Here is a 27,788-nt window from a genome sequence, read left to right as displayed (position 1 = left end):
ACTTGTAGTGAACTCACCAAAGAGACAAAATCACCAAATCAGACGAGTTTCATCAAAATTGTGTCTTTAACAAACTCGTCAGTGCTACAGTAAATTTGGTGAGTGGCTAAATCGCTCGTCTGGTCTGCTAAGCCATCTTCCTCTCGTCTCTTCATATTTTCTATTTGTTTATTAGTCTTCCCGCGTTTTCAATCTCCTAAAGCGAAAAAGGTGAGCTCCTTCGTGCCTCTTCTCACATGTCAACGTCTTGCAACCTTCTGAATCCTAGGTTTGATTTGGTTTATGAGTTTGGTTTGATTTGGTTTGTGGGTTTTGATTTTGAATCTCAGACTTGATTTGGTTTATGGGTTTTTATTTTTGAATCACAGATATGATTTGGCTTATGCATTTTGATTATGAATCTCATATTTTGCTTTTGGTTTGTGGTTTTTGAATCTCTCTTCCTCTTCTCTGTGGCCGACTTGTGTGATAAGTAGGCAGAGATCTTGACAAAATCTGAGAAACTGAATCTGTGTATGTTAAGCTCTTCTTTTTATTGGGTTTCTTTTGTGGGTCTTTGTATTTTGATTACTATAAACATAAATTCGTAGGTCTTTACGTTTTCAAAGATTATAGGAATTTCATGGGTATGGATGGTTTTTTATGTGAATAATCTTGTGGGTTTTTTGTTTGATTTGACTGTGTTCGATCTCAGAGCATGAATCTTGAAAATCTTTGTGGCGTTTGGAAGATTAATTTGCATTGGATTTATCGGTAGTTGGAATTTTAGCACTTGCAAATGAAATGAAGCCCGATATATGATTTTGATTGCTGAATAGTGGCACTTGCGAAGTATTGTGTGTTTCTGCTATTATTTGATTTTGTTTTAATGTGGGTTGTATTTGATATGTTGGTTGGTTACATTTGGCTTGTGGGTTTCAGGTGATGCGTACGCCTTATTTGTCTTCCAAGGATCTGTTGTTTTCCCTGGAGGATGTGGAGTTGAGGGCTTCATATGATTCAGTTTTGTTGCTTCCTATTATTTCTCAAGTTGTGGCCTTACTCCTTTTGTATTGATTTTTTTTTTCTTTGCCTTTGGGTATCAGTTTTTACTTCTTTGGGTGTCCAATCTCTTGGCTTGCTATTTAGTACATCAGATTGTTTATGGAGATATCATTGCCAACCTTTAGCTTTTCTACAATTTTTGGCCTTGACTTTATTTTGAATCTAGTAAACTTAAGTGTGATTTATTTTGTTCCTGGCTGATGGTGGATGTTTATCAATATTTGTTGCAATTTTGGAAGTTTACATTTTTTTAGAAGAAAAGTGAATGGTTTAGAAATAGGAGAAAAATGATATGAGATTTTTTTCATCTCTTATAGACTATGTAATCAGTGCTGTTCATCTCTTATAGATAGCGATTTTTTTGCTTCTTGTTGATTTCCTCATACATTTCTGTTTTAGTTGTCATAAGTTGAATGGTTACTTTATGAGACTATAAAATCTGTTTATGATCCATGGATGTTTGATTTTAGGGATGGATTCAAACCAAGTCTCGTGCTTCACCAATCTTCTTAGTGTTGATAGTGTTGATGACATTTTCATAGAAACTACAAGCACAATGTTTGAACACGAAGAGCCTCCAGCCCAAATGGAGGAGAAGGTTAAAATCATTGTTAAAAAACCATTACGGGGTGGCAACTTCAACATGGACGAAGACAATATGCTAATATCTTCGTGAATTGAAATTATCATGGATGCGGTTCAAGGAAATGAACAAAAACATAAGAAATATTGGGGTAGAATTTGGGAGTACTTTCATGGGCACAAGACCTTTAATTAGAACCGTACTCCGAACTCTTTAATGAATAGGTGGTCTGTGATTCAACAAGCAGTAAATGAATTTGGTTTTTCATTTTTGAACTCATTAATTGTCATGAAAAGCCAAACATGCAACCACTTCCATTAATTCTTAGCATAAAATGGGTGTTGGTTTTTGTACTGATCATCAATTGTCTTTAAGAGCAAAATGAGCGTTGGAGCTATACTCATCAATTGTCATTAATTCACAAAATGACATCGGAGCATGTATGGGCGTTGGACGTTGGAGCTGTATGGACATTGAAGTTCTAATAAATTTTGGTTTCATGATAGTTAAAAGTGGTTGTTTTAAAACCAATAAAAAAAATAGTATTTATTTGAAGTAGAGAATATTTAGAAAGTTTGATATTTGATGTCTTTGAAAAGTGGATAGCTAAAATAACCAAAGTGCACTTTTTAGCCAAAATCTGACTAAACTTTGGTGAGTTCACTACAAGTGCTCTAACCCGCTAATTTCGTGTTGGATTCATGTCAAATTCGTCAGTTGTGTCAAAACTGACAACCTTAAATGTCGTGTGTCGGGTTTAAATCGTATTGAGGTGTGAGTATAAGATTATATAGGTCAACCCTAACCCATCTCATTTGATTAAACGTTTTTTATCCCTCAAATTTAATCCGCTAATTTTTTGTTGGATTCGTATCAAATTTACAGGTCGTGTCAATTTTGGACAGCCCTCGGAATTCTAGCGTAGTTTCATAATTTGAGAGGCCTTGATGCCTATCCAAGCCCATACCTGGCCAGTAGAGTGGTTTTTTCCATTTATTTTTTAGAAATATTACACACACTCTAACTCTCACACCGTAACTCCTAAGTGCATACTCTTTGACGTAGCATTATTGAATTTTGGATCCAATGGTAATTTTTAATATCATGTCAAGGAGTGTACACTTGGAAGAGTAGAGTGTGTGTGTGTAGTATTTTTCTTTATCTTTTTGGGAAGATAAAAATTGGTAAGTGAATCATTTGGAGCTTAGTAAACCAGGCCTATCCCAGAAATTACATTTTTATTTTACATTTATCCTTAATATAAATAGGTTAGGACTACCATATCATTATTGTGAGATAGTTGTAAGATAAAAATGTTATTTCTAGCATTACTCTTTTACAAATTATACTTTTGTGATTATCTAGCTTTAGTTGGAACTTTGTTTAATTAAGTTAGGGTGCAATTGGTATTGCCATTTTGTAGGCAAAAAGTGCGATTTTAAACCAAATCGCTAAAAATGAATTATTTGAAAATTGGGTCTTTAAAAAATTGCAATTTGAAAAGCAGAAAACCGTTTTTTCAAATCACAGACACTAGAGTATTTTTTTGAAAACGTAAAATTTTAAAAGTTAACCTGCGATTTTAAAGGTCAAACTACGATTTTGTCAAGTACTTAATTGCATTTTTAAAAATCGATTTTTCAAACCACGCATTTTAAAATCATTATTTTTATTTCGCACTTTTTGAAATCGCAAATATAAACGGATGCTTATCAACTTTTTTATTAGAGACGTAGTTACCTATTAGGATTATATTATGGAATATAGCTTCAACCCATATTGTTAAATTTCATATATGTCTCAAAAAGAATGTTAGTAATAATCTCATTATAAAATGAATATGTTAAAACTCAGAAAATTAAAAATATCATCACATTCTCAATCTTCCGTCAAAATCTTAAATATATCCATGCAATTGATCTTCAAATTTTTATTTTTTTATTGTTTTATTTTTTTTCAGGTACTTCATCTTGTATAGGTGGACAAATGAAGCGGTTATTAACTGCTAATAATTGTTAACTGTATAACTACTAATAATCACAACCTCATAACTATCTAAGGCAGTTGCAGTTAGCGGTTTTAGGAGTAAGCGAAAGCCTAATCTAAGCAAGCCTATCACCCCATTTTTGGGTCACTATCACTTAACTCAATGCTACCTTTTAATTATTCCAAAAAATAAATACTACCTTTTAATTTTCTTGCCATTTGTTAGACTAAAATGTTTACCTGTCTAATTTCTAACAATTAGGTTTTGATTTTTGAGTGCCATTAGTTGCTTTCTTTCTTAGTTGCTTTACATGTCTAATCTCTAAAATATATTGTCTAGTTTCTAAAAATTAGGTTTTGAGTGCCATTAGTTAATTTTTGTGTGCCATTAATTTCCCAAATATATCACAAAATAGCTAGTGAAAAGCTAGATATATTGGCTTATAAAAAGACATGACCCTACACCTCCTTGGTACAATTAGAAAAAAAAAAAAAAAAAAAAAAAAAAAAAAAAAAAAAAAAAAAAAAAAGTTTTTGTTTCACTCCATAAAAGAAAAAAGAAAAAAATTCACATAAAGACAAAAAATTTAAAAGGGCAATTAATGTTCCATTTGTTTAGGCGTAAAATATTTTCGGTATTTTTTTATGTTTGGTGCAACCGAAAATGATGGTTAACGGAAATCATTTTCAGTTTGACCGTAAAAGCTTCTTTAATTTTGGAAAACGAAAATCGGTTTCTATATTTAAACTCTTTATTCGTGCACGCACGTTTGTGGGAATCTGTCACTGTCGGGCATTGGAGTTTGTTGGTAGCCCGAATCTCCCGCCGAATAACTCCAAATTTTTGTATCTGATTGCCGGAATAAGGCGACGTCTGGTCACCGTCGTTGGATTCCGACGGGCATCTGACCAGTACAGCCAAACTCTGACGCAATATGCCAGAATCTGATCATTTGTGCTGGATTCTAGCCACCTTCGCCAAAATCCGGTGGTACTAAGCCAGATTTTGACGAAACTGGTTAGAATCTGGCCATTGCCGCCAAATTCCGGCTTCCATTGTCAGAATCCGGCAACAGTGGCCGTAATGCTACCGGCCATTGACGAAATCTTGTCACTAATCGTTTTTCGTTGAAAATATTTTACGACGAAAAGCATTTTATATCGAAACAAACGGAGTATAAGACAAACTCTTCCCTCTTTCATTTTATACATTTGAGTTTTTTATTTTGGTAATTCAATCTGTATGCTTTGGCTTATACCATACGGTCCACACTAATTGATATATTGATTTAATCATATATTCAATAGGTATAATAATGTTATTTTAAATTTATTATAAAAATTTGAGCGAATAAAAAATAATAAATTTAATTATATAATTAATATTCTAATAATAATCACGTCAATTTTGAAATAATATAGTTGATATATAAGTCCGCATTCAATGATCTCCTTTCATCCTATGCACTAGTCTCGCTCGGGCTACGAGTAATGTTAGAAATTATATTTTTATCTTACAATGTTCATACGACAGGTCCAATTAATTTTTATTATTTGAATTGCTGATCTAATGGTCGATTGTAATCGATAGATCAGCATTGTAGAATATATATATATATCACAGAATCATTAAGAAAACCCTCATACTTATTTGCTACCATTAATATAGAGGGCATGCACAAAGGTTAAACGCAGACAGACAGTGAAGTAAAAATAGCACCAAGTTAAGGTTCAAGCAGCATGTAAGTGAGATCTGGCAATACGACCGTTAGCTCCTTTTGGATAGAAACCACCGGGGACATGCTCATCACCTCCCCCATATACGATCCTCAGTATCTCCTCCGGAGTCCTGTCGTACGAGATTGAGTCTCTGTCTCCGGCGAGCACGTTGCCGACACTCCGGCCCTCCGCGCCCTTCACCGGGGGAACCGCAAGCCCTTCATCTTTCAAGCCTGAACGTCCGAGCTTATTCCTTAGTTCTGAAAACCGATTTGTGAACTCTGCCACTGTTATTCCATATGGCTGCACCTTCACCCTCGCACGCTCATATAGTAATGCTCGAATTACTGCGTCTTGCCCTGATTCCACGCCTAAAAGCCCTGCAACAAGCTGAACATTTCCATACATTTGTATGTCATGACTTCCCTTTTCATAGCATTAGAAGGCCGGGATCAATGTCAACTCACACTACAAGGAAAAACGGTCTCTAGCGCCGACGCTTTACTCATGAGTCGCTAGAGACTCGTTAACAGCCACTTCATAGTCGTCGTTGATGGCGTTGAAAGCGGTCGCTAAAAATACATCTCACGAGACAACTTGTCGTCGCGATTATCACGTTATCAGCAATGATCTAGTGTCGTCGCTGATATTAATCCTATTCGGGACGGATCTAGAAACTATTATCGGTAAGCATAAGAGGCCAAAAAAAATTTAGGGTTAAATACATCTTTGATTTCTAAGTTTTAGGAACTTTATTTTTTATTCTTTGAGTTTTGATTTGCATCACAATGATACTTTAGTTTTCGAAAATGACCAAATTAGTACATCAATCAAGTTTTCCGTCCAAAACCTAACGGCTCACATGAGATTGACACGTGGCACTATGTAAAAAAAAAATCTTTAAAAATTAATTAAAAAATTAAAAAAATAAATTGAAAAAATAAAAAAACAAGGAGGTGACTCAACCCACCCCCAAGGGCCAAAACCGATCTTAAATTTTTATTTTTATTTTTGTCAAGGGGTGGCCGAACCACCCCCGGCCCACCTCAGACCAGCCAAGAGAGGTGGCTCATTTTTTTAAAATTTTTTAATTTTTTTTAATATTTTTTTTAATTTTATTATATTGTAATTAATTTTTTAAGATTTTAAATTTTAAATTTTTTTATATAGTGGCACGTGCCAACCTCAGATGTTGACACGTGACAGACCATTAGTTTTTGGACGAAAAACTTAACTGAGGTACTAATTTAGTCTTTTCTTCAAATTGAAGTACCATCTATATATTATGCGAATTAAAATTCAAAAACTAAAAAATAAAGTTGTTAAAACTCAGAGACTAAAAATGTATTTAATCCAAAATTTTATTGCTAGGGCCGGTAGGCTATTTTGTTTTTTACGTAAAAAACTTCTTGCTTTGAAGAATTGAAAGGTTGATGGCCTATCCTATACCAACGCCCCCATCCTTCTGTCCCTGATCCTATTAGGGACCACTCAAAAACTGAGTAGCGAATATCTTTCCGCTAAATCCCGCTTGATTAATGATTATTAGTAAATAGATATCGGCGACAACAAACAATATCGTCGCTGAAATCAAATATTTTTCTAATATTAGCATCGACTTAGAGTTGTCGGTGATAGTTTAGTCGGCAATTAATTAATTAAATAGCATTTTTGTTTGAAGTGGAATTAGATGGTTACCCTTTTGGAAGAAGCACCTTGGAGTTTAGGATTTGCTCCGACATAGCCAGTGAGGCCAACATAAGGAATAAGGTAGGATGCGAGGAGGAAGTTGAGGGCGCTGGCGTAAGGGTCAAAAGGTGGGATCAATGGCCGCCCGAATGCGCTATCCACCACTTTTCCAAACGATGCTGCACTTAAATCCAACAATGGCCTCGGGAATCCTTTTACTGCACTTTGAATCGCTCTGCAAAAAATAACGAAAAAATTAAAACTTAATTAGTGTTAGATATTAGTTTGGTTAATGATCGATGAACTCTTTCTTTTTCTATTATATGCATGAATATATATATATAAAAGAAAAGAATGGTTTTAACTTTTAAGAGATCGAGATGAAGAACCTCAAGTGTCCAACTTCTTGCAAGGCAAATTGCTTGATAAGATCCCGGGTAAAATTGTCCAGCTTTGCCAGTCTAGCACCAATAGGTGGTGGACCTCCCATGGTGAGATTAGGGGCAAATCGATCTAACCCATAACCCAAAGATCCATACAAGAAGAATTCAGCTTCCAGGAACTCTAAGTTCAGGGGGAATTCCAAAATATCCACGTCGGATTCCGGCACCGATGAGCAGCACCAATATCTGTTCACCTCATTAGAATATGACTTGGGAAGAACAATGGCAAGGATTAGTATAGTGGTGATGGTGAGAGTTGTGGGAGTACTTGAAGCAGATAGTGCCATGGCTTTCTTTCTTTAAATTAAGAACGATATATGCTTTTATATATATATATATATGTAAAGTTTTGAATTGCCACGTGACAGTTGATCGATCTTAACAGCTGTTGATTGAGGAGGAGAATTAGCTAGGAGGGTAGGTTTGTGTGATTAAAGGAGGTTGTCCTTGTGCATGTATGTTTGGTTAGAAGGTGGCTGTTGGATGGGGGAGGGTGATTGAAAAAGCTAAAACTAATATCTAATACTGTGAATTTAGATAAGGATCCCAATAAAAGCCCTTCCCTATAGTTTGTAATTGTGAATTGAATATTAATTTAATTCCGTTTTATTTGAGTTATGATATACAATGGATGGCGTGCAAAAACTCTTTCTCAAGCTGGAAGGATTGTCCATATCAAAATAACTGCGGCAACAATTCTAACTTATGTGATGAGTACCTTTATTCTCCTGGCTTCAATTTGTAAAACCCTTGACATAAATTTTAATAATTTCTGGTGAGGCTTTCTAAATGAAAATTCTCGGAATCTCTCACTCAAATCTTGAAAATCCGTTTGTACGTACTCCTCGAAATCAAGGAGGATTGGGATTTCGTAGTATGAAAGCCACCAACTTAGCTCTCATTACAAAACCGGCCGAGTTGGAAAATTCTCAACAATTCTGATAATATGTGGGTCCAACAACTACAAAGGAAATATATCAGATATGGCACCTTCTTATCATCCCCTACTTCTCAATCTACATCTTGGCTTTAGAAGGGCATTCAGAAATGTAAATCTTTTTTTATCTCGGGAGCTTGCTTGAAAGTCTCAAAGACCTCGGATTTCCCTATATCGACTACTGCCTAGATCCCAACCATTCCCTCATTCAATCCATCTTTGAAATTCCCTCACAATAGGAATTTTCCATCATTGCTTATTTCGGATTTAATTATCCTTGGGACTACACAATGGAATTTGATGACACTAAACTCTGTATTTGATACCACATCTACTTGAGAAATTTTCAATATTCGTATCTCTACAGAGTCCAAACCGAGTTTTACTTGGATTCCCTCATGTTCAAGCCGTTTCACAACTAACTCAGTCTATCCTGCTATTTTGGATAACAATTTTTCAACTACAATATCTCCAGTCTCTACTACCTTATGGAAAGACATCTGGAAACTGAAATTAAATGATAGACTTGGACTTTTTATCTGGAAAATTGCTTGGGATATTCTTCCAACAAAGGCTCGACTAAAGTCCATAATCTCCTCTTTGGACTCTGATACAACTTGTCCTCTTTGCAAACCAGGGAAAGAATCACTTCAACATTTATTCTTCAATTATGTCTTTGCTAGAGTGGTATGGGGCAACTCTTTCTGGCCGCTAATTGACTCCACAACTTTGGATTTCTCTAATATGCTGGATTGGATCAAGATTATTATTTCTCCTGGTTCTACCTTACATATCCCAAAGGTTGATCACCATCGTTTCCAAATTTTTACGCAGTTACTTGTGATATTCTTTGGTTCTATCGCAACAAGGCTTTCCACGATGATATCTCCTATGATGCTCTCCAAGTCTCATGGAATATAAATAAAATTTATCTTGGGCATTCTACGGTCTGGAATCATCTATCTAGCCCCCTGTAGAAAAATGGCTCCGACCTCTGACTAGTTGGTACAAGATCAACTTTGATACAACCATTAAAGACTCTTTCTCGGCTCAAACAGTTGTTTGTCGTAATCATAATGGTCATATTATCAAAATGACTTCTCAGATTAGTCTTAGATGTTCACCAAACATGGGTAAAGCCTTAGCCGCTCGTTTGGCCACTTCGTTGGCATCCTCTCTTCATTTCAAGTGGTTTATCTTAGAAGGAGACTTATAATGGCTCTTCAAAAGCCTAGTATATCCCAAAATTGGCAAATCTCCTCTACTATATATAATATTATCGACTCTATCTCAACTGATTCTTCGTGGTCAGCCCGAAAAGTCAATAGAAGTACAAACTTTTGTGTCTATTCTGTGGTACATTGGGCCGCAGCCAAATTCAACTTTGACAGCATTCTCACCTATCCTCCGCCTATCCCCTCTATCCCAATTGTTAGGGTAAAGATCCTCTATAAGCTTGTTTAGATCTAACTTTAACTTTAGCTTTAAATTTTAGCTTTGTTTAATCTTTATTTTAGCTTTAGTTATATTTTTAGCTTTAGCTTCTGTTCGTTATTATATATATATAAAAGTTTTATGATACACACCAAATTTTACATAATTTCTATCATGCACACACAAGTGACATATTATATATTCTGGGTTTTTTCTTTTTCTTTTTCTTTTCAAGATTTCCCAATTTCACCATCAAGCAAGGCAATACTTTGAGTTGTCCCACAAGAAGTGGTAGCTTACCAAGTGTAGAGGCTCAACAGGCTCCATCAGACTAATCTCCGGCTCAATCAATATCCCAGGCCACTATAGATATTGAGCATTAAGATGCAAGCTTCACCTGGGTGACTGGCCCCAAAGAAAAGGTAGCACTTAGGAGATCTCGAACTTAAGACCTCAAGAAATAATATTCCTAGAAGCTGCAAGCCTCAACCAATAGGAGTCTAGGCCAATCCCTCGGGATTATACATTTTGGACTTATATCCTATAATTATTCAGAATTTATTTTAAAAAATAAAAAATTGAGTACCCTTTAACTCCTTGTAGTAAGTTCCAAGCTTCTAGTCTCATGCACCTAGAAGATTCGAGTGATCCTACGATGCAAAAATTACAAATTGATGAAGAAACGAGATTTTCAGGCTCCCATATGATTATGGTTCCGTTCTTGTGCATGCATGGAGTCTATCCACCTCGTGAAAACATCTTAAAACGGATATATATGATATATTCTTATTAATTCCCATGAGATTTAACTCCACGCCCATCGATGAAGATTAATGTTGTTTAGTAGATTGTTATATATATACGTACGGTTAAATAAGATTTTCAAGTTTCCATGAGATTTGGCTCATGTCTATTGATGAAGAGTGATACTACTTAGTAGACTGTTATACGATTGTCATATAACTGGATGACGCAATAATGAAAATCAATCATTAAATCAGCATTTATAAAACAAAAACAAAAATTAAGAAATAATTTTCACTGTCATGTAATATAACAATTTACTAAATACCATTACTCATTTGTTAAACAATTTCCTTATAATTTGGCTTACCCTTGGGAGTTGAGTCTCTATATATCCACCGTGTGAAACATAAAATATGTCTCCTAGGCAGTTGATGCATACACTTTTCATGAATCCGGAATCCCGGAAATCTTCTCTTTCTAAACGTATTTCCATAGACCATTGGATGAGAATCAATATCAACAAATTAAATAAATCAGCAAAACAAATGTAATTGAAGATCACAAAAAAAAAATTAGGAAAAACTTCATATATATAACTCCAATGAAGTAATTTAGTGTATCAAACTTTTTAATTTTTTACAATCCCACCCCTCCCGTTAGGGTTTGGGATTAAATAAGATGGTCAAATGGAAAAATGACTATTATATCCCTATAAACTTTATAAAATTACAAATAATTGTTTTTAAAAAAAAAAAAAATTGAGGGTATTTTGAGAAATTATCACCCCTCCAAATCCTAACAGAAATGTGAGATTGCAAATTTTTTTAAAGTTTAATACACTAAATTGAGAGGTTTTTTAACTTCGAGAAGAAATAGCAAAAGTGATTAAAGTTCATGAAGTAATTTAAGCGAAGTTTTTCCAAAAGTTTACGGAGTTTATTCATGCAAGAGACCAGGTTTTAACAAGTAATTATTCTAGCACACACCCGCTAAATATTTCGGACTATAACGTCTAATTCGAACTACACACCAAAACCATTATTGTGAAAACAACATGTTCTTGAAGATTTTGAATCTAATCTTCAAATTATGCAATGTTGATGTGACTCAAATCATGAAGTATATTCACAGCAATATCGTATCATCAAATTTCTACCATTATTGACAACTATTAATCAATTCTCTAACTAAACATCCAGTTGAAATACAGCAAATAGGTCCTTGTAAACTCAATTAATGGTCAGTTTTCAAAAATATACCATTATAAACACTAAACAGAAATATATAATTCACCTTGAAAGAGAAAATGTGACACTTTTCTTGTAACGCCCCCAAGTATTTATGCATCTATAAATATCTTGAGGCGTTATTATTATGCCTCGACATTTAACTTGCAGCGGAAAATAGATATAAGTTTTATTTTATTTTTCAACGTCACATGGACAATATCCATTAGAGCACTAAAACAGAACATACCAGTTGAGGTAGCTGCAGTATACACCCTTATGATCCACAAGGGTTAAATTCAAGAGACTGCACAATTTCATACCTTCATCAAAGTACGTTTTACTTGAATGCTGTCAAATTTATACATGAAGAAAGGAATACATAAGCCTGCTTTGAGATCTCCCAAACTAAAACCCACAATAAAAGTCTAGAAAAAAGGACTACCTGCCTACTTTCTCAGCTTTCAGGTTTTTTCTACCTTTATTTCTTATGATAGCCGATATATCATTTGTATGTTCTCTGTCACCAGCATCATCCTTGATAACAATAATCCCATCTTCAGTTTCATCATCATAACCATCCATCTCACCCTCACCATCCCAATCCTCTCCATCATCTTCATTGTCATAGTCATCATCATCACCAATATCATCCTCTTCATCAGAATCATCCATATCTCCACGCAGGGTGTGGAACTCAGGAGGTGGAGGGCAATCCTCTGTGATTGCCTCATCTGTCTTCATCACAAGATGCCGAATGACCCTTTCATCTTTGTCTAGCATGCTCTTAAAATCATTAATCCATTTTGCTTCTAACTCAAAGTTCATTAAGATGTAGTGGGCATTCTTGGCTTTCTTTATCTTGTATGCTAATCTTCTTATACCCCAATCATTCAGTCTCCATATCTTGCCTTTCTTCTCCCTTAAAAAATCTGCAACAAGCATTTCACGAATATCAGAAACTTATGCAGATTTTGAATTAAACTTGCGATGAAAAGTTGACTCTACTTGAACTCTGACATGAATATACATCAAATCCCAGAGTTCCTAGATGACCTACTTTATCAACATCAAACAAAGCACATGCAGAGGTGATTCTGCAAGGAAGCAGTAATAGCTGCTTTTCTTTCTGAAGTTGAAATATGTATTATGCGCTACAGAGATTGAAAGAAAGCATTTTCATTTGAATAACCACTATTTTGAATATTCAGATATGAAACCTATTATAAACTACTAACAATCATTTCAACGCCCATTAAAGTCATTCTTGCAAATACATTTCCATTGACTGCTTTTCCTATAGCAACATATTATACTACTGTTGGTTGCCAAGAAACAAATATCAAAACAGATATAACGATAGGGGACTGATGAAGCAGTCCAAATCAGAATTGTAAATTGTGCTCATAGATATCCAAACTAGTAGTGGTATGACCAACAGCAAGCTAAACCCAGCACCCAGGAGGATTCAACAGAGTTATACCATTTGAAACCATCCAGGGTTCAGAATATTTTACCACCCATCTAAATCCCCCCTTTTGCCAGGTTTTAATACGTTGATAACATAGAAGACAGTAAAGCAGAACCAAGAAGCATACAAGGTGACACTACTAATAACTATTAATAAATCGATTTTCATGATCATATATGACTTCAGCAGAGATGTAGATGGAACAGAATGATGGAAACACAAAGATCACCTTGAACTTTCTCGTTAACACTCCCGACCTCTTCCTCATGCTTCTCGTGAATTAAATAAACCACTTCATAGTGGCGCACTGTATAAACATGGGAAAGAATAATTCACAAGATGTATAAGTAGCTATTCTCTCTTATAATAATACATGTTTGCCCTAATCTCATCAATGGATTCAACAAACAGAGCGAGTTCAATAGATGAAAGTAATTCAAACATGTTCTACAATTCATGAAAAGACATGTTGCCATAATAAGTCTAGATTAGATTATGCCAAATTGCATCCTGCAAATAACACGGCTTCACAGAAACATAATTTCCCTTCATTTTTATTTGAATGCTAAACATAGATGTGACATATATCTACTTTCTTTCACCTGCAATCTCAGAAACCAAAGGACAATTATCCTACTAGTAAGAACGACTGGCCAACTGAGTTGTAGTCAAACTTACTTTGTTCCAGAACCGTGTCACTTTCCAGCTCTAGCATCAGAGTTTCATAGAGACCTTCTGCAGATCAAGCAGATCAAGCAGATCAACAAACAATTCAGTAACTTAAGCCTCTGCATAATCGAAAAAGTACTTTCATTTAAAAAAAAAAATTAGAATTAATGTGCGAAAAAAACTAGAATTAATATGAATTATGATAACAACTTACGTTCCTCAGCATCGGCAAACTCAGGAAGAAGTTTACCATCCTGAACTTTCTTCTGAAAATCAAAATAAAACTACCACCTCAAAATCAACAAAATAATTTAATTAAATAAAAAAAATACTATCACATACTTCAATCAAATAGATACAATATAAGCTACCAAAAATCCTTTTTAAGAAGTAGGGATAGTTTTATTAAAAAGAGAAGAAACTCAAGTGCAGAGTATACACGAGAATCCCCTAGAGAATTATAAACAACGATTTATAAGATTTAAAAAGTCAAGAAAAAAGGAAAAGAAAAGAAAAACCCCATCATAAAAGTAGACCACTCATACAAAGATCGTAATAAGACTGTTTTAATTTCAAAAGAAGGCTTCTCAATATAGCATCAAAAGTACAATTGTTTCTCTCTCCAAAGAGTCCACAATAGGCAAAGAGGGGTTGTTTTCCAATGGGGCAATTTTTAGGGTAAAACACAACTGCACCCCTTGTGGTTGAAAGCAAGTTTATTGACATCCCTTAGGTTTCTAATTTTTCTAGTCATTCCTCTAATGGTTGCTTTTAAAGACCAGGAGGGTGCCAATAGAACTGCATCAAACCAGAGAGTGCGGGTGATTTTTCCCAAATTTTTAGGCTGTCCAAACAATCCTTACAGCTAGAGTATACATACATCACCTTCTTTGGCATCACTCATTGAACCCCAAAAATGTAAACCACAAAGGACCAAAATTCCCTAGAAGGAATGAAGCAACTGATGATCAACGGATTCACTACTATTTTTACACATACAGCGCCAATTAACTAGGGAAACCTTAAGTTTTAGAAGGTTGTCAGGAGCCAAGATTGCAATTTAGATAACTATAAAAGCTATTAAGACAGGGTTTTGGGATTTGTCTATTACATGTTCAGCAGTTATGATTTTAGCAAAGTAGAAGGTAATACACAATTCAAAAACTATCAATTCTACTACACCTTCTTTTGTACGTCCAAATAAAAGAACCCAACTCTCAAATACTCATAACTATAACAAAACTACTCTTTTTTACTCTTAAATATTTTGGGAAGTAAAACATTCGAATATAAAAACCAGAAACATTCTTAAAGATTATGCAACAACCGGAAAACACGAAAATCTAGAACACGGGGGTTTGTGTACAAAGCAACCTCTTTAAGGAGCACAGCTTCAGGGAAAAACCCAGTGGACTCGTCTTGCTTGGGCACGAAGCTGTGAGTGTCTTCCTTCTTGCTCTTGTGGTTCTTCTTTGCCCCCACTATCACTGAGCCTCTAAGTCCAATAGGGAGCTTCTGGGAAGTAAATGGACCGGAAAAAGTGAAGGGAGAATACCCATTTGCGAATTTAATGCATGGGTTTTGGTTCTTTAGAAAAGAACAACAATTGCTGTCAACAAATTTTGGAGCTTTGGGTGTAAGATTAGCTGCAAAGGAAGTGTTCAGGAGTGCCTCCATGGGAGTTCTGTGAGAGAGAAAGATAATTGCAAATTGTGTTATAACTCTTATATCATATAGAGCTGTGGGTGGTTTCGTAATTGTGTATAAAAATTGGTGGAGAATTGCAAGTCTTTTGATAGAGTTTTGAGAGAGGAAAAGAGAAATGAAATAAATGATTTGATATAAATAAAAATGAGTTTTGAATTTTTTTTTTTTATTTTTTTTATTTTTTTAGAGAGAAAAGTGAAAAAGTTTGTTTAATAATGTGAAAAAATGAAGTCAACTTTTTAAAGAGAAATTGAAAGAGTTGCTTGCCAAACATATTTTCCAATTTTTTTTTTAAAAAAAGTTGGTTCCATATATTATCATCCCATCAGCTATGCTTATATTTACTAAAACAATAGATCATACGGATGTTGACGCTTCACTTTAGAACCAACATTTTGAAAAAAAATAAATAAATAAATAAATTGAAAAAGCCTAGCAATTCTCAAATTGGTGGTATTCAGTCTTTTCAATGATACTTGGGTCTTAGAACACCAATTATTATTATTTTGGAAAAATATAAAATCAGTCATTATGGTTGTATCAATTTACAATAAGCTTCTTAAGGTTTAAAAAGTGACTTAAAATTCTTTATGGTAAGCAAAAAATAACAAATAAATTTCTATTGTTGAAGCATCTCCAAATCCCTAAGATGGTTCGGCTACCCTCTCTAGCTAATTTGGGGTGGTCTGACCACCTCTTAGAATTTCTTTAATATTTTTATATTTTTTATTATAGGGTACAATATCTTATTATTATTGTTATTGCCTATTGGTAATTTGGTATGACATTTTGACAATTTTTTGTCAAAATTTTAAACGAAAGTTTATTTGTCATTTATGCTTACTACATGGAGTTTTAGTCACTTTTTAAACCATGTAGAGCTTATTGCAAATTAGTGTAACCATATGGAATATTTTTTATTTTTTCCCTCTTTTTTTAAATAATGCTTGAAACCGCATTTTTATCTTATAACTACATGGCTTCCCAACTAACCATAGAATAAGCCCTTGTAAGAAGAAAAAAAAAAAAAAAGTTTGGGACTGATAATCAATATTGTGGGATAATTGTAAGACAAAAATTTAGTTTCTAATAGGAGTGTACATGTATACGGATATTAACAGCACACATTTGCTATCCACAATCCGCACATGCGGATGCGGCTAGAAAAAACTATTATCCGCATATGCGAATGCGAATAACGATTACATTGTATGCGAATTAACCGCAGTCGTATGTCATATATATATATATAGTTTTGATGTTTAATACCAAAATGATGTTATTTTGTATTAGGTATAGTTATATTTACATTAGTTTGGTTGGTTGTGTTACTTTCTCATGTAACACTTGAGTAAAAAAACAAAAGTAATGTGAAATCAATATATTTTCAAAAAATTATAGTTTAAAAAAAAAATTAAAACAAGCCAAAAACACTAAAAACCAACTTTAAATTATTTTCAAAATCGTTTAAAATAAGTTCTAATAGAGTTCCAAAGAAGGCTCAAAAGACTAAAATATGTTCAAAATGCTTATTACATAATAAAAATATGAAGTAAATGTGAATATCTAAAAGTAATATCCGCATTTTACAGATACGGCTGCGATATTCAATTAACCCACCAATGATATCCATCATATAATTTTGATTTTCTATCCATCATAATCATGTTGCTCAAATGTTTTATGCTTTTCACTTACTTATATGCCTACCCAAAACCAAGAAATAGAAAATGCCCACTTTCTTTCAATTCACTCAATTCCCATGCACTATGATGGCCCCACCAGACCTTCAAATCACCTCTAAATCCTCAAATTTTCCTAGAAATTCCCACCCAATCAATTAAAAATTGACAATGTTAGTGAAACAATATCCATCCAAACGAACACCAATTATTAAGTTCCATTGAACTCCTGCAGAAGGGCTGCTGTGCCGGTGGTAGAGGAAGAATTTGGCATTGCGTTTTATTAGGGAAGAAGTTGGCATTGTGCAAGATTTTCATCCCACCATGAAAAAAGAGCTTTTTGCTTTCTTGGTTCACAGCTTACTTCCAAAGAAAGACAAAAAAACTAAGAATTTAGTTACCCATGTGAGAGAGAGGGCCAAAGCTAAGAAAAACAACTATAAAAGGAGAAGGAAAACAGAATAATATACAATTTTTGCATCACGAAGGCTCTAAGAGACTTTTAACTCATGCTGGCATGTATTAATGCATTCAAACTTTCCTTGGGCCTTAATTTTCTTTAAGAAAGACCATTGGCCACTCTAAGTTACTAAACCTTCTGTGTCAGGCTCACAAATGCTTACAAATGTCGTGCTGCGAAAATCATGAGTGATCACCATTGCTTCTTTCCCTTTTTCTTTCTCTTGTTGGCACTGCCACCACCATTGCTGCCACTGCTCTTGGTGCCATTTCCACTTCTGCCAGATGGGCTCTCAGTAGAGGTACTGCCACTGACATTGTCAAACATGCCTGCTTGCACCGCATTCTGCAACCACTCAAAGAATTCTTCCTCTGTCATGCTTTCCTCCATATTAGATGTCGGCATACGACCACCTCTTTGTCCTGAACTTGTTCCCTTTCCGCCGTTAGGCTTGGAGGTTACACTAGTGTTGACATGAAAAGTTGGTTTATGGGTGTTGGCTGGACATCTCATCCCCTGCACAAAAAATTCAGCATTATGCACTTCTAATTTCAACATTGAGGTATAGAATGGGCACAAGGGTCAGCATGTGGGTGATTTATGCAAAGAGACAGCATCTCTAACTTCTAGATACCCAAATTACGTATCATGTGAAATCTACCAGATTCTTCCACCAAACCACATTAAATGTTTAATTTATGGTTGCATTAGTTTGGTGAGATAAGATTTGTTTCTTAGTTGAAAATGGATAAGTAAGCACCTAGACTACAATCTGGAACTTATATCATCTAACTATCTTTGATGTGGAAGTACAAAACAAAGCAGGTATCCTAATGCAGAAAAACGTCGCCACATTACATTTTGTCATATGAATGACCAGCAAAAGCAAATCGTTCAATCATGTCAAAACTACGATGCAGAATATGAGATTTGATTCTTGTATAATACCAATACAACAACTGTACAACAATTCCTCACACGAGGGTGGGCCCCAGTACGTGGGACCCATCATCATGTGAGAGATTGTTGTACAGTTGTTGTATTGATGTTGTAAATCTAACATTTTTCGCAGAATATAGATAAGCATATGATGCAAAGTCACATTTATGTGGCGTTAAAATACATGAAGAACTCATTTTTTAAGTAACACGCGAAAGGCCATCGACAGTTGATTTTGTCCTAGTGAGAGCTACATTTTTCCTTTTCACTCGTAGTTACCCGGTACCTTGCAGCATAAGGTTGTGAAATTAATAGAGGTGGGCATCGGTTCAGTAGGCGGTTGATTCGGTCGGTTAACCGACTTTTGTCGGAATGCAGTCGGTGAATTTATTTCGGTTAAGCGGTCGGTTTAAGTCGGTTAAGCAGTTAATAGGCGGTCGGTTAAGTCGGTAAAGCGATTAATAGGTAGTCGGTTAAGTCAGTTACATCGGTTAATATTCGGTTAACATGGGTAATGAAACGACGTCGTTTTATTTTTTTAAAGGAAAAAAATAGGGTCAAACGTTTCGTTCTTACTAAAACGACGTCGTTTTGTTTTATGTCGGTTCAGATAATCGGTCGGAATAAAATGCGGTTCGGTTCGGTTACTGAACCGGCTTTTGGAATAAAATTTTACACCGACTACCGAACCGAAAATTAGTCAGTAGAGTCGGTAGGCGGTCGATGGCGGTTCGGTTCGGTAAGCGGTCGGTAGGTGGTAAGCGGATAATCTGCCCACCCCTAGAAATTAACATATTTATATTTTTGTCATTAAAGTATCTTACTCTCAGTATATTCGTCAGGAAATGCATATATGTTCAGAGAAATCAGGTCAAATAATGAAAATATACCTGACAAATATACCATTCGGTAGCATCATATATCCTGCTATCTGCGCAAATATAAGCAAAGGGGGCATCCACCTGCTTATATAAAATCACGTTAAAAAGGAGAAACATATTCCAATTTCATATTATACTCCATTCAAGACATGATCACTGTTATATTTACAATATAGCAGCCCTTCAAGAGTATTACCATATTTTTTTCCTTTCTGAACAAGGAGAAAGAGAGAAGTATAGATATAGTATAATTTGAAAACAAGCTTTCTCCAAAATGTATCACGGTGCATACCTTCTGCAGTAGTCCAAAAAAGAAGGGCTGAGAAGACTGTTCAACCCATCCATCACCATCTTTTGCTTGATGAAAATCGTTGCAATCCTTCAAAAGGGAAATTCCCAGAGGAAAATTATAAGCATCAGGGATAGAATTCCTTCTCTTTAGAAAAAAGAAGCACCCTTTTTGTAAAAAGCTGGACCATGTCATGTGATAGTACGCTTAGTGCCAACTTTCACAAATGCATGCTAATTGAAGAGCACACATAGAGATAGAGGGAAAGGAACTACCTGGCACCATCTTGCTCGAGATTTTGATTTCTTTGTGTGCAACCAAACATGATAGTCACCACACTTTTTGCAGGCAATTCGCCTTGAATCTGCAAAGGGGTCCTCACCACCAGCCTCTGAGTGTGCAAATCCAGAAGCAAAGAAGCCGTGCCCTCCATTCTGGGTAAACAATTGCATCAAAAGTTTAAGTAAGACAAAAGGATTAAATTAGAACAAGAGACTACTAAGAGTCTGTTGTGCATTTTGGCTTTTTTTAGAGCAAAAAATTCAAAGTATTTTTTGAGTTTTTTTATTAAACAGACCCATTTTTACTTTGCACAGCTTTCTATATACTAAAAGTACTTTTTAAGCTCATTAAGGCAATCCCAAATAGGCTCTAAGTGTCCCAAACTGGGTGTAAAGTTGTCAAAATTTGTTATATAAGAATCAAAGTAAGCCTCAATCTCTTTCCTACAAAGTAACAAATATACACACAACCAAGAAAGACGAGTTCAATGAAAAATCCAAAGACATTCAACTAGACACACATATATGCCAAATGAATGACAAAAGGATTCAATATATGCTGTAGCATATTGCAACAAAAAACAAAAAAGCAAAAAAAAAAAAAGCATTAAAAGCAAAAAAAAAAAAAAAAATAGGGGAATTTGAAATTAATTCCAAGCAAGAAGAAATTTGGTAGGCAAAAATGGCTGAACAGAAATGGGAAATCATTCCCATGACTTAGGGGATGGATATCAGATGTCTAAGGAATTTCACATTACAAAGATTTGGTTCACATAATTAGGTCAATCATATTGATCTTACCATTGAGACATACCCATCATTGCTCTTTTCCCAACATATTTGTCAGTCAAGTCACTTAGAACTATAAAAATGGTAAAAAATTAAAAATCTTAAAAAAAATAAAAACAGCCTTTATTCCATTTACAGTTAGAGGGGCATGCTTATCATGTGAAGATGTCTTTGGCAGGAGTAGAATGCTCAGCTTTTTGAAGATGTCGAGACATTGATGTTGGAGCTACGGAAGAGTTTGCTTAACATGTTATATCTTTGGATAGCGGCACATCATAGCGCGAGTGTTTTTACTTATGCAGATTTTTTAAATTTATTTTCTGTTCTTTCCTATTAGGGGTTCTCTTGTATACTCCTTGTGTACTAAGTTTACGCCCATCTACGCTCTATTAATGAATTGACATTACTTGTTAAAAAAAAAAATCATGAGCTTTTGATTTATTATTGAACATGAGAATCAAAATTGACCACCTCCTTGTGTTTGAGATTCCCACATTCTGTGGACAATTCTCTTAACCAGCCATTGATTCTGACAACAATTCCCATGAAAAATGGGTTCCAAAAACTAAATATGAAGCAAGAAGGGAATATAGTATACAGGTCTTCCACACCCAATACCGATGAAAAAGACAGCTGAAAATAATGGGGGCAAGATATACATATGCATACCTTTTGAGAAGTGCTTTGGAACCTGTGGAATAAGTTCAGCAGCTCCTCCCTTCTTAATTCATCGTCATATGCTTTTCGCTTCAGAGTATCTAGTAGAACCTAGAAAAAGATGAACATAAATCCAACATTACAGTCAGACAGGAAAAACAAAAAAGAAGATAGAAAATATATCTGCGCAACTGAAACCAAAAGATTTACCTCATATGCGTTTTGAAGTTTCTTGAAAGCTTCTGCAGCTTTTTCATTACCCATGTTCTTATCAGGATGGACCAGCATTGCCTGGAGCCAATTAAAAAACTCAGTCAATTAAAACTAAATACTCTTCTTATCTTCTTTAGAGAAAGTAGGTTATTAAGAAACAATATAGAAGTAAACCGTCTCTCGAAAGTTACAAGATACATGTCCAAATATCACTGAAGCAAACTCAAACCATTTTTGGTCGATAAAGCTACTAAACTTCCAAGGTAATTGCAAGGACAATTTTTTTTTTTTTTTATAAGTACGAGAAATTGCAAGGACAATTATAAAACATAATCATGCCAATTATAGCAAACAGAGAATGCCACTTACCTTTTTCCTATATTCCCGTTTGAGTACAGAAACATCAATGTCCTCATACCGAGACAAGCCCAATGCCGAGTAGTGATCAGTGCAGTTTAACAAGCGAACCACTTCTTCTTCAGAAGTTAACTCAGAATCAGCCCCACTGGTTGAGGGAACTCCTGGACTACGATCAGCTGATAACCCTGGGCCAGTTTCAGAGGTTGAAGCATGGTCCGTGTCACCATTAAAGAAACCTGTTTGACCTTGCATTCCAGCTGTTTGTTCTGGGAACCTATTGGGACTTCTATGCTGATTTATATTATTCTTTAGGAAGTATATCAGAACATCGCTCGAAATAAAAGAGAAATTCAAACCGATAAGCAAACCAAGCCACCCAACATATGTCCAAGCACAATATACGGAATACACGGTGGTGATTAACAGTGCAACACGTTCATGGCTCAACATGAATGCCAACCCTGAATTTTGAACAATGTCAAACCCCAGCAAACTAACAAAGTAATAGAAGAGATGATCCACTGGAATAGTAAGGTAAGAGACTCACCTCCAAGGAAGATGACAAGCACTGTTGTCCAAAAGCTTCCAAAAAACCACAAGAGAACAGTTCCAGAAATGGCAACAAACAAAATTGCAAGAGTGAACCCGACAAACACTCCGATAAGAACAGCTAAGGCCTGATTAATCAGAACAGCCATAATGAGAACAAAATAATATGAATGGTACAATAGCTAAGCTATAAAAATAAAATAAAAAAATAAGAAAAAGCTATAACCGGCAAAGAACTTAATGCAAAATCCTCACAAGTTACAGCTAAAAGAAAAACACTATTCTAAAAAAAATTATAGACAAATATACAAAGCATCATATCTACAATCACTTTCTCACTGTTTCATTCCGACTAAGTGTGTAACATGTTACACATGACATCCCCATCATGCTATCACCTAAGTGTCAAGACTATATATCCCAACCGAGCTCTGAACCCATACATGCTTAAATCTTTAATCTTACATGTCATTAATTCGCAGCATGATATGGCCCAAGAGGCATAAAAGGATTGTAGGATTGTATAACCAGGGACTAAAACTCCATTATCGCCCGTATTCCTTTTTATAAGTAATTCAATCTAATTAAAAAGCACAAAGGGACACAACCATAGTACATAGGAAATATACAAGAGACCCCTTAATAGGGGAAAAAAACAAAACAAAACAAAACAAAAGAAGAAGAACAAAAGTCCAAAAAATCAGAAAATTTAAAAAAAATGCGGACCATTATCACTTGTATATACCTACAATACCTTCCTACTTAATAACTCACTAGTTTTTTTTTTTTTTTAATCAACTTGATTAGTAGTTTCTTGAGAGCTTCAAAACAAAAAACTAGTTCCCATAATTTTATGTTCATTCTACCCCATCTCACTCCTTTTTTTTTTTTTTTGTTAATCAAGATAATATCCATCTCACTCCTAAAGTAAGAAATCATTTGAAATCAAAGTCCCAAATAAATTGCTTGCTTACATGAAAACAATTCAGTGCATCAAGCTTTTCGCTCCAGCATCCTTCAATATAGTAGGTGAGGATTGAAATGACTAATGGAAATTCAATGGATCTATCGTCTTTCAAATAGAAAAAACACATAAATGTCATCCAGACTCAAAATACACCCACAAGACAAAAACGAGAGCCATGGCAGATTTGATGGTACAGAACTGCTTTCAGGAATCTCTAAAACAAGTTTTTTTTTTTTTCTTTCTTATTTAAATTATTTGACATTTTCTGAGATACTTGTTTGCCATTATGAGAAGATCACATTCAATATGGCATATATAAATGGTAAGTATTTCAAAAGAGAAAAACAATGATGTGATTCATTTTACCAAGGGATATAAAAAGGGCCCTTATTTTATAAATGCAGAAATTCAGGATTCTCAAGAGAATCATTAATCCTTTTAGAGGCTTGCTACACAGGGGACGGTCATCCGTCCCCTGTGAGCCTTTTTTAATATAAAAATAATTTTTTATTAAAAAGTTGGCTTTGATGTCCATCAAAGCCAACTTTTTTAATAAAAATTTATTTTTTTATTATATATGGGTGATGGGGGACGGATGAGTGTCCCCCATCCAGCATTTCCCATCCTTTTATTCTTTTCCTTTTTCTTTTTCCTTCTTTTGGCCAGGCCTCAAAAATTCATTAACAAATAAAGTGTAAAGGTGTGCGCGTGTGGGAGGGGGGGAAAGGACTGAAAAGCAAAAGTATATTATCTTCAAAGAGTTAGTTTAAGAACTGAGTCCAATCAGAACAACTATCAACAAATGGAGAACCGATATTTTGCTGTTGTCGCAAACATAAACAGGACTTACCAAGACAATAAGAAACTTGAGCATCCCAACCATAGCAATTACAGAGAATATGCCGAACCATATAACTGAGAAGAAGGATGTTGTCCCCATGCGCAAGAAGGAATCAATGCCTCTAAGAGTACAGTCTAACCAAACCATTGATATAAGAAGCATTATACTCCCAAAATGCATGAGCCATTTCAAAACAATGGGATATGTCTGCTCAACCTTCATTCTAGCATAATCACGGGCATTCAGTATTTTGGTTGTTAGAGTTGCAAACAACGGTCTTTGCCTATCTAGCCATTCACTAGCTGCCTTTAAGACTGACAACGCTGATGCTCTCACGCTTCTAACCACAAAATTATCTGGAAACTCAACATTTTCTATCACATTTTTAATATTTAGACCATTAGGCAAGAATGCCAGGATACTTTTTTTATGTTCTCGACCTTGGTTAGGCTCATGTAGCATTCCATTTTCTTGTTCAGTTGAAGCTTCCATATTTCCAATGCAATCCCCTGAATCAGTCTCAGAAGACATTGGTTGCTCTGGACCTCGCATTGCACCCATCCCTTGCTTCTCTGTCCCTGAAAGATTCTCAGATTTTTTTTCACTTTTGTTCTCATCTGATGCATAATTGGCTTTACTCACACTCTCTGCAAACTTGCTTGGCTGGTTACCATTTGGGACTTCTCCAGGAAAAACCTTCACTTCACATGCTTTTCCATGCCCTTTCATATTTGTTGGATTACACCCTGAAACTGAACCTCTTCTTTTGTGGTTTAATGTATGGTGATCCAACCCATTCTTCTGTTGATTACTTTTCCGAGCCATGAGGTAATAAATCTTGTTGTATTTGTTTCAGGAAAATTCAAATTAAATATTATCTGATTCCACCAACGGAGCCATAGGCTAGCTAGGGTGAGAAGCATAACCTGTCAATTAAAGATGCAAAGAGTTTACCAAATATGCAAAATCACACTGCAAAACCCACACACACACACACACACACACACAAAAATCATATATGCATAATGAATCAGCTAGAGAACAATGAAAGTATACCTAGGGCGAATATTTTCTATACATCTAGAGATAAATCTAATAGTAATGCTCCATACGTCTAGAAGGCAGGCAAAAATAAACAGCCCCATAATTTAGGCTCATTGGGTAAAACAAGTCCATAAATCCACATAGAAAGAATAGTCCTCAGCATCCAAAACTACACTGTCATATCACAAATGATTCATTTTTACATCACTAAATCCAAAATCCTTTTATTTCTATATATACAAGTGAAGCACCAAATAGACTACAAAAACCTAATTTGAATGCAGGACAAGGTGTTTCCTCATCTCTACTCCTCCAAATGTTCCCCATCAAACAAGCACATACCGCCCTCCACACCACATGACCTCCCCTATTACAAAACCTTCCTCCCCAAAAAAGCAAAAGTCTTGAGGATAAGGTGTTCCCTACATATCAAGTGTAAGAAGAACCAACCTCTTAATTCACAGAATAATTGGTAGTAGCAGCATGAAACCCTCATGATATGAGGGCCCACATTTTGCTTGTTAACACCTACCCATGATTGATGCCAAGCCCCCTAGCACAAAAGGCTAATTTCTCTAATTTATACATATTAAGGTGATAAGGAGATAGAATTTCAGTCGGTTGGAAAAGAGGGTAAACATTGAATGTTAATAGAATCCTGATGAATAAAGGGCAACAACCCAGCTAATTCGGAACTACCCATACCTGATAATTTCAAGCCAGAAAAACCTCATGTTAAGGAAATGTTGCTGTATAAGTTCATTGAAGTCTACTTAGTCCTTTCTCCACGAAATTTCACACACAAAATTTTACATAACTATTGATATATCTCCAAGCTTCTAACTTGAGCTTTACATAGAAATTTCCACCCCCAATTTTGTTCATACGGAAAACTACATCTAATCCTTCATATACCCAATAAAGAGAATGTTAAAGAACAAAAAACCATTTGATAACCAAAACCCAAAATTTCTTTCAAGGAAAAAAAATAAATCCAAACATTGCAGTTATGATAGAAATTGATAAATAACATGGAAATAACGTTGGCAAATATATAAATAAAGAAGTTCAACAATTCCCAGATGACAAAATCTTGCATAGACAACTATTGAACAAACAAAAAGGCAAACAAAGACGTACCTTGAGCCATGGTCAAGTTCAGGCGCTTCCCAAAGTGAAAACAAAAGCAGTGGCTATTTCAGAGTATTATAAACCCTAAACTGTCAGCGTCTTCTTCTTCATCATCTCCTGTGTACTGCAATTGGTTGTCACAATATTTATTCTAACTGGACATGTTGGTCTATGAGAAGGAAACAGGCGTATAGAATATATATACGATATCTATGTCAGAAATTCGGGACTGATGAGAGACGCTAACGCAGCAAAGGAGTTCCTCTTATGACTCATCCCGTGAGGTTTGAATATTGATCTGTTTGGTTGACTGTAAGGGCGTATACTAGCCATGGATTAAGAACCATCTTGCTCCTGAAAAGGGTTAGGTGATACCAAGTGTAGGGCCCTTTTTTTTCTTTTTTTTTTTCTTTTTTTTCAATAAATGATCGCAAAGAAAAGGCGAAGGAGGGGTTGGATTCAAACTACTGACTATCATTTCATAAAACATAATTTTCAGTCGATTGAGCTACTTTTAGAGTCACATTATTATGAAAAATTTTAATTAACTTTCATGAACTTCTATCATTTTTGTAATTTTCTCCAAATTTTAAAAATTCTCGATTTAGTATATCGAAAACTTCTAATTTTTTTCAATGCCACTCATCCATTAAATTCTAACGAAGGACTTGAAAATTATCAAAATACTCTCAATTTTTTATAATTTTTAATTAAATGTATATTTGAAATTTTATAAAAAAATTAGGGGTATAAAGGTCATTTCACGCATTTTGTCGTCCGATTTAACCTCAAATCTTAACGGGTAACATTGCAAAAAATTAAAAGTTTGATACACTAAATTGAGAGTTTTTTAACTTTAAATAAGTAATTGCAAATGTTATAAAAGTTCAGGGGATTAAATAAAGTTTTATCTATTATTATCACATGTTCTTTGCACGTGTGAGAAACATGTACTTTTTTAATAGTTATAAACTCGATCGAAGAAAATTCTTCCAACCCAGTTTAAGAAAAATTTATGACCTTTTTACATAACCAAATTTCTTTTTTAAT

General features: G+C 34.9%; 3 protein-coding genes across 4 annotated transcripts; all 3 read right to left on the bottom strand.

Moving 5' to 3' along the window:
* Positions 1–5,242: 5,242 nt before the first annotated feature.
* On the bottom strand, positions 5,243–7,883 carry LOC133858829 (ferritin-like catalase Nec2). Its single transcript, XM_062294285.1, has 3 exons — positions 7,411–7,883; positions 7,031–7,256; positions 5,243–5,722 (listed from the first exon to the last, which is right to left on the bottom strand). The coding sequence occupies exons 1-3, from the start codon at positions 7,749–7,751 to the stop codon at positions 5,345–5,347; spliced, it is 945 nt and encodes a 314-aa protein (XP_062150269.1). The 5' UTR covers positions 7,752–7,883; the 3' UTR covers positions 5,243–5,344.
* A 4,249-nt stretch (positions 7,884–12,132) lies between these two features.
* On the bottom strand, positions 12,133–15,662 carry LOC133858828 (protein REGULATOR OF FATTY ACID COMPOSITION 3, chloroplastic-like). 2 transcript variants are annotated; one of them, XM_062294284.1, is made up of 5 exons: positions 15,323–15,662; positions 14,163–14,211; positions 13,958–14,014; positions 13,509–13,586; positions 12,133–12,740 (listed from the first exon to the last, which is right to left on the bottom strand). In XM_062294284.1, exons 1-5 carry the CDS (start codon positions 15,623–15,625, stop codon positions 12,250–12,252), a joined length of 978 nt encoding a protein of 325 aa, XP_062150268.1. In that variant the 5' UTR covers positions 15,626–15,662; the 3' UTR covers positions 12,133–12,249. The 2 variants fall into 2 exon arrangements, with proteins under 2 accessions (XP_062150268.1, XP_062150267.1); XM_062294283.1 differs by having other exon boundaries at positions 14,163–14,214; positions 15,323–15,660.
* Positions 15,663–17,834: 2,172 nt separating this feature from the next.
* Positions 17,835–27,031, bottom strand: LOC133879624 (uncharacterized). Its single transcript, XM_062318264.1, has 10 exons — positions 26,748–27,031; positions 24,573–25,489; positions 22,754–22,883; positions 22,216–22,667; positions 21,844–21,924; positions 21,646–21,744; positions 20,182–20,340; positions 19,910–19,996; positions 19,627–19,698; positions 17,835–18,313 (listed from the first exon to the last, which is right to left on the bottom strand). Exons 2-10 carry the CDS (start codon positions 25,386–25,388, stop codon positions 17,990–17,992), a joined length of 2,220 nt encoding a protein of 739 aa, XP_062174248.1. The 5' UTR covers positions 25,389–25,489; positions 26,748–27,031; the 3' UTR covers positions 17,835–17,989.
* Between the last annotated feature and the right edge of the window lie 757 nt (positions 27,032–27,788).

The sequence above is a fragment of the Alnus glutinosa genome, chromosome 1 (genome assembly GCF_958979055.1).
Source record: "Alnus glutinosa chromosome 1, dhAlnGlut1.1, whole genome shotgun sequence".
NCBI classification, from domain to species: domain Eukaryota; kingdom Viridiplantae; phylum Streptophyta; class Magnoliopsida; order Fagales; family Betulaceae; genus Alnus; species Alnus glutinosa.
Note: the sequence above shows the minus strand (reverse complement) of the source record. Positions and strands in the feature narration are given on the sequence as shown.

What these genes read in the sequence shown, in the direction of transcription:
- LOC133858829 (XM_062294285.1), bottom strand. Translation starts at nt 7,751, where the DNA reads ATGGCACTATCTGCTTCAAGTACTCCCACAACTCTCACCATCACCACT. An exon ending in CAAGAAGTTGGACACTTGAG is followed by an intron (nt 7,257 to 7,410) that starts GTTCTTCATCTC and finishes TATTTTTTGCAG; the next exon opens with AGCGATTCAAAGTGCAGTAA. An exon ending in AAGGTGCTTCTTCCAAAAGG is followed by an intron (nt 5,723 to 7,030) that starts GTAACCATCTAA and finishes GGAAATGTTCAG; the next exon opens with CTTGTTGCAGGGCTTTTAGG.
- LOC133858828 (XM_062294283.1), bottom strand. Translation starts at nt 15,625, where the DNA reads ATGGAGGCACTCCTGAACACTTCCTTTGCAGCTAATCTTACACCCAAA. An exon ending in GTTTGCCGATGCTGAGGAAC is followed by an intron (nt 14,015 to 14,162) that starts GTAAGTTGTTAT and finishes CTTGATCTGCAG; the next exon opens with AAGGTCTCTATGAAACTCTG. An exon ending in TGTTAACGAGAAAGTTCAAG is followed by an intron (nt 12,741 to 13,508) that starts GTGATCTTTGTG and finishes TGCTTGTTGCAG; the next exon opens with ATTTTTTAAGGGAGAAGAAA.
- LOC133879624 (XM_062318264.1), bottom strand. Translation starts at nt 25,388, where the DNA reads ATGGCTCGGAAAAGTAATCAACAGAAGAATGGGTTGGATCACCATACA. An exon ending in TCAAGTTTCTTATTGTCTTG is followed by an intron (nt 22,884 to 24,572) that starts GTAAGTCCTGTT and finishes CTGATTAATCAG; the next exon opens with GCCTTAGCTGTTCTTATCGG. An exon ending in GCTTGTCATCTTCCTTGGAG is followed by an intron (nt 22,668 to 22,753) that starts GTGAGTCTCTTA and finishes TTCAAAATTCAG; the next exon opens with GGTTGGCATTCATGTTGAGC.